At 44.9% G+C, this 6,412-nt stretch overlaps 1 protein-coding gene across 1 annotated transcript; it reads left to right on the top strand.

Moving 5' to 3' along the window:
- Nucleotides 1-1,529: 1,529 nt before the first annotated feature.
- Nucleotides 1,530-5,540, top strand: ctsla (cathepsin La). The gene is made up of 8 exons (XM_087849536.1): nt 1,530-1,664; nt 2,509-2,645; nt 2,727-2,849; nt 3,116-3,268; nt 4,011-4,235; nt 4,432-4,600; nt 4,743-4,860; nt 5,136-5,540. Exons 2-8 carry the CDS (start codon nt 2,517-2,519, stop codon nt 5,233-5,235), a joined length of 1,017 nt encoding a protein of 338 aa, XP_087705662.1. The 5' UTR covers nt 1,530-1,664; nt 2,509-2,516; the 3' UTR covers nt 5,236-5,540.
- The last annotated feature ends 872 nt before the right edge of the window (nt 5,541-6,412 follow it).

The raw sequence follows: 6,412 nt of genomic DNA, 5'->3' as shown, positions 1-6,412 counted from the left end.
ATGGGCCGCACGAAAGATCTCAGAGGTCCTAAATTATAAAGTTGTTGAGTTTCTGTGTAGCAGCTACTCTGGGAAAATAAATTGATCTCATCACACAGACACACCAGCAAAAGCTCCAGAATCCAGAGTGAACTTGAGATGTTTGTGCAGCAGTTTTGTTATGATGAAGTGCAGCATCCCAAAACGTCTCATTCCTGTGTTACATTATTACCGTGTCATTACTGGACTGCTGTTGCTGATGCATTATCATGAGAAGAAGCTGCTTTTAGTTGCTCCCTTATTCACACGGACCTGCCACAGTGGGCACATGTGTAAACTTCCACACATTGTGTTTTAAAGTTGTAACATATTAGTGCATCACAGTTTACGTGCATTTTAAATCTGAACCTGCAGAGTAATAAAAATCTAAATGTCATGATGTAAGTCAGACTATCACAGCCTGTTCAGAGTCCCTCAGTCTTATCAGTCACATGAACACTGATTGACTCAGGGTCAGTGTTCATGTATATTCATGTATATTCATGTATATTCATGTATATTCATGTGGGCCCGTCTCTGCTGCTCTGTATGTTAATGCGGTCGTTGTCAGGCTGTTACAGTCTAACACCTGAAGGATCACAAAGTATACTTTGGAAACGATGGTAGAGTGCACCGTCTTCATTTTACAGAGTAAATAATATGATCATCTATCATCATCAGCTCTTATTTTTATTAAATAATAACCTAAAAAGGGATTAATTTAACCTGTTTTTACTTCGGCAAAATTATTGAAGTGAACCTTAAATTTGGTGCTGGCGGGGTGCACTGAAGGAAAATACAAAAACATACACAAACAAACTACAGATTAACAACTTTCCCCCTTACAAATCTCCTTTATGACCCAGTAACAAACATTCAGTGTTTACCCTCCAGCTCAGGCTCCTGTTGTTGTGCAACTTTTAAACTCACTGAGAGGCCTTCTGTGGGTGTTTGTTGTCCATACCTATTTTTGCAGTCGCAGTTTCACACAAAGAAAACGACATGTCTTCAGATGAATCTGGAAGCCTTTCTCTAATTTCCTGCTCTGGTTAAACAACAAATTGCAGCAGAAAACCTGCAGGCCTGGTTCTCTGTGGGGGTTTCACTTCAGTCTCCACACACTTTCAGTAACAGTATATTTATTTACCAGTTTAACTTTTTAAAAAGTCCCCCACACACCACAGAAATATAAAAGTACAAAAGCAGACGTGTTTTCAGTAACACACAGAATAAATCGTTATTACTAATCATTGTAATAGTTTGCTGGATGTACTTTTGAGTGTTTTCCTGAGTACTTCTGTCTGTAATCAGCGTATTGAGCAGCATTGGGATCAATCAGAGGCTCGGTGACTGAAAACACGTTCAAACAAAAACACGCTGATTAAATCAATTCTTTTTAAAATCGCGCTTATCTAAAAAACTATCGACAACAACAACAGCTACCCGCAGAGCTGGTGGGGGGACAATCACGTGCTGCCATGATGACATCAGATCCCGTGTGGGCGGAGCCTGGGAGCAAACAAGAGCGGACCAATCACAGGGCAGCCTCGGAGCAGCTGGGGTGTCCGCGCAGCCTTTATAAAGTTTAGCGCAGCGTTACGGCAGCAGGTTATTTTTCTTCACTTTCAGCGTCGAGAGTTTTTAGAGTAAGTGAAGTTTTCAATCTCGTTTTCAGGTCTGACGATTACGTTTTAGAAACAGGAAGTTTAATCAGAATTATTTGTGGGATTGTTTTTTTCGCCTTTTAAACCTAGCATAAACATCGTACCAGTGTCCGTTTTAAAAATCTATAATTTAGCACGTTTTTCATTTAATGGTTTTTTTAGCGATGATAATCAACATTTTGCTGTTGTTTCCATCACACACATCGCTTTGTGTTTCGTTCGGCTGTGTGTGCGGTGATCTGCGGTTTGTGCTTCGGTAGCAGCCATCGTTGCTTTTTCGCCTCTTCGCGTTAAATAGATCAAGAAAAGCCGGGACCCCGGCCCGCTGTGGATCAGGTGGTGTTTCTGGCCGGATGCTGGTCAAGTTTTGGTTTTCTTTTCGGTTTCCTGGTAGCAGTTTCGGTGACGGCCCGGTTTCTTGGCTCTGCGCCGGGACAGCCGATCCCGTGACTCGGCACAAACACAAACAGGCTCTGCTCATTGTCGGGGTCTGGCCTCGTTTCCGCTCGGGAATGTGCAGGAAAATGGCGATGAGGAAATCGGCAGCATCGATTTTCTTGGATACACTTTGATGATTATTATTAGTTTAATCCCGGGATCCAGCGGGCTCCTTTTGTGTGTTTGGCCTAACTGTTGCCCCACATTTGGCCCGGGGGGGAGGATATGACTGCGCTGTCGGGAATGTGTTTTACTACTTAGTCATTGTAATAAATAAGAAGAGAAGGATTGTGTTGAGTAACCGTGTTTCGGTGAAGAACTCCAGGGCTGAGTTCTCCAGAAACGCGCCTCTGAAATCTGATCCTGACGCTGTTTTCTTGTTTTGCAGTAGGAGCCATGATGAAGCTGCTGCTAGCTGTACTCGCCGTTGGCCTGAGCTCGGTCCTCTCAGCCCCCCATCTGGACCCACAGCTGGATGAGCACTGGAACCTGTGGAAGAGCTGGCACGCTAAAAAATACCACGAGGTGATTCATTGTTCTTCTTCTTTCTGTAAAACCTGGTGCTCTTGTGTCCTGCTGAGGCCTGACTGAGTTTTGTCTCTGCAGAAGGAGGAGGGCTGGAGGAGGATGGTGTGGGAGAAAAACTTGAAGAAGGTCGAGCTGCACAACCTGGAGCACTCCATGGGCAAACACACCTACAGCCTGGGCATGAACCACTTTGGAGACATGGTGAGCCAGCGGTTTACACACACACACACACACACACACACACACACACACACACACACACACACACACACACACACACACACACACACACACACATTCTTGTATGGTGAAACTTATCAAGGCTCTTTTAAACCTTTGGAAAGATGAATGGGGCAGATATCACTGGAAAACACGACTCATGCAAAAATAAAGGTGATATAGAAGTTTGAAGGTGTAAAGTGCAGCATCATGTCATTTTATTCACATTCCTGACATTGTTCCCACAGACCAACGAGGAGTTCAGGCAGCTCATGAACGGCTACAAGCACAAAGCAGAGAGAAAGGTGAAGGGGTCCCTGTTCTTGGAGCCCAACTTCCTGGAGGCCCCTCGTTCTCTGGACTGGAGGGATAAGGGCTACGTGACTCCCGTTAAGGACCAGGTAACAGTTGTTTTTCTTCACCCTGGTTGCTCGAGGCCCTGTGGCAGCACATGCGTAATTAAGGTGGAGCTTCCTTGGTTTTACTGACTGTAGATTAGATCAGGCTGCAAGTAGGAGGCAGAAGGAGGCTTTTTCAGGTGACACCTCATGTGGTTGTAACAAACCAAACGGTGCATCATCAGGTGAACTGTGGCGTCTGATAAATGCCTTTAGATGATTTTTGAGTCATCCTGCACAACCTGCAGGTTTCGTGACCACAGTGTGGTCTGTTTCCCTTCAGTGAAATTCCACAATGCAAATCTTCAGGATTTGCATTGCGGGAGATGCAGACGCACCTCTTTACATCAGCTGTTTGCATTAAGCCTGATGTCATGTGCATTGTTCCAAATGTGTTGAAGGGCATTGCTGTAAATGTTTTGCAAGAAGATAACAAATACCCTGCAAACAGTCATCTTATCTATTTACTGCACTCACACCAATGCCCCTCCTCCTTCCATGAGTGCACAGCCTGTTCTCTCCGCCCCTCAGCATACATTTTTCCCTCTGTGCTGTCAAACAGGTGGAGCCAGCTCACTGTAAACAAGGCCAAGGTGCAGCAAGCGGGTGTATACGTTTATTTTCTGTCGTTCGATTAGTCCCCTCTGCCTTCGCTCTTAGGTTTCTGCAGAAGTTTACAGCCGCAAAACTCTCACATTGTATTCCTTCATTTCTTCACCATCATTGTCCCGTCTGCTCTCCTCAGGGTCAGTGTGGCTCCTGCTGGGCTTTCAGTTCCACCGGAGCTCTGGAGGGTCAGCAGTTCAGGAAGACCGGCAAGCTGGTGTCGCTGAGCGAGCAGAACTTGGTGGAATGCTCCAGACCCGAGGGTAACGAGGGCTGCAACGGAGGTCTGATGGACCAGGCCTTCCAGTACGTCAAGGACAACCAGGGCCTGGACTCTGAGGAGTCCTACCCTTACCTGGGAACCGTACGTATCTCTCACAAGTCCTCAGCACAAATGAAAAGAAGTAATTTGTCTTTTACTGACCTGTCAGCAGTTTACTTATCAGTTGTTGGCGTAATTGAGTCACTGATCATTTAATTCATCTCTATTAGTGTTTTAAAGAAAAGCGCTAACCACAGCTCAGTGTTGTCCTCACTCACCACCACCTTCCCTCTTTCAGGATGACCAGCAGTGCCATTACGACCCCCAGTACAACTCTGTCAATGACACCGGGTTCGTGGACGTTAAGAGCGGCAACGAGCATGCTCTGATGAAGGCCGTTGCTGCTGTTGGACCCATTTCAGTCGCCATTGATGCTGGCCACGAGTCTTTCCAGTTTTACCAGTCAGGTCGGTGTTTGCCTCTTATAAAACACATTTTAACTTAAAGCTTATGAAATGCACAGACAGGCGAGGAGTAGTTGACTAGTTCCTGCGTCAGGTTTCATGCTCAAACTGAGCTGCAGGTTTGACTCGTGGCTTTAAATTTCAGGAATCTACTACGAGCCAGAGTGCAGCAGTGAGGAGCTGGACCACGGCGTGCTGTTGGTGGGCTACGGCTTCGAGGGAGAAGATGTGGACGGCAAGAAGTACTGGATCGTCAAGAACAGGTCAGTCAGGCTTTCACAGCTGCAGTGAAAGTGTGTAAAATCCACTCAACAGGAGTAGTTTCACTTCCTTTCAATGCTGATGAATTTCACTTCCAGTTGGTGTTAAAGCTCCTAAATGTCACAGACTTCTCAGCCTGATGGAAAACGCTCCACTGATATGTATGAGAGTCGTTCTAATGTAAATAGGACAGTTTCAGGCCCTTTGTATCGTCGTCTCTGCATCACAAAGGAACCAAACCAGTCACCTCCTGACTTTTGTTTTCTTATCTCTGCAGCTGGAGTGAGAACTGGGGAAACAAAGGCTACGTCTACATGGCTAAAGACCGACAGAACCACTGTGGTATTGCGACAGCAGCCAGCTACCCCCTGGTGTGAGGCCGGCTCCACCTCGTAGCACCGTAGTGTTTTTATTCTAATTCTCTGGACAGGAGGGACGACGCTGCAGTCGACGTGAGACACGCAGGCGATTCTGAGGTTTCACCATCAATAACACTGATTTTAGGGAAATTGCCCTTTTTTGTTTTCTGCTACTTCATGTTGTCAGGAAAAAAATTAGCTCATCGTTTTATTCTCTGTAAATATGTGTACTACTTGGTAAGTGATCATTACCACTTGCTATGGTCATTGTAAATGATTTCTTTTCTACTTTTACTGTGATCAATTAAAGTTTTAAAACACTAGTCTGGACTCAGGACTGTTTTTAAAGACGTGTTTCACCCCGAGCGCTTTCCTCATCTGATTATAATCAAACTGACGTCAACATTAAACTCTGTCCCTGCAGAACTCACAATATTGCTCTAGAACGCTAATGAAGTTAGCTAACATTGAGTTAGCTAATGCTGGCTTCAGCTCTGCTTCTGCTGGTTTTAAAATGTAAAGCTATGAGGCTAATGAGCTCACTCCACAGCCGTGCTCGCTGACGCCTGGTACTGGGATCTCATGGATTTCTGATCAAAGGTGCCAAGTGAGAAGGAAACTGGGGGAAACATGACCCAGTAAATACTGCTTACATAATGCTTTTCTCATAAATCTGAGCACTTCTTACAGTATCTCACCCAAAGGCGCCTCTAACATGCGAGCCAGCGATCAAACCGACAGCCTTCTGGTCAATAGATGAGGCTCTTTACTTCAAACCACCAAATATTTCAAGTGTAAAAAGCACCTAAAAACTACACCTTGTGACTGATGATGATTGACTTCTACTGGTTGATTACCAGATGTTAGCAAGGATAAAACCTCAGTTAACATTCATGCTAGCAACATTATGGTGATAGCTTTAGATTAAAAAAACAAAAACCCAACTGATTACTGTCGTCGTGGTATTTTAAGACCAACTGTTAAAGATATTTGAATTCTCACTTTTCTATTTAATTTATTTAGCACTAAATAGCCACAGCGGCCTCTGCAGCTGGAGGATGCTGGAAGCTAAAGGCCCTGCGATCATGCAGAGGAAACCCTAAAATCACAAGTCCCTTTGAGCACATGGCAACAGTCCGATTTTTGCTAAAAAAGAGTCAAAAACACAGACTGATACCTGGATTCTTTCTGGTGT

The sequence above is a fragment of the Neolamprologus brichardi genome, chromosome 12, assembly GCF_056152115.1.
Source record: "Neolamprologus brichardi isolate AB-2024 chromosome 12, ASM5615211v1, whole genome shotgun sequence".
NCBI classification, from domain to species: Eukaryota; Metazoa; Chordata; class Actinopteri; order Cichliformes; family Cichlidae; genus Neolamprologus; species Neolamprologus brichardi.
The sequence above is the reverse complement of the archived record's forward strand: the minus strand, read 5'-3'. Positions and strand labels throughout refer to the sequence as shown.

Excerpts from the sequence above, each read along its gene's own strand:
- ctsla (XM_087849536.1), top strand. The coding sequence starts at position 2,517 with ATGATGAAGCTGCTGCTAGCTGTACTCGCCGTTGGCCTGAGCTCGGTC. Across the intron at positions 2,646-2,726 it reads ACGCTAAAAAATACCACGAG|AAGGAGGAGGGCTGGAGGAG; the intron begins GTGATTCATTGT and ends TTGTCTCTGCAG. Across the intron at positions 3,269-4,010 it reads TGACTCCCGTTAAGGACCAG|GGTCAGTGTGGCTCCTGCTG; the intron begins GTAACAGTTGTT and ends TGCTCTCCTCAG.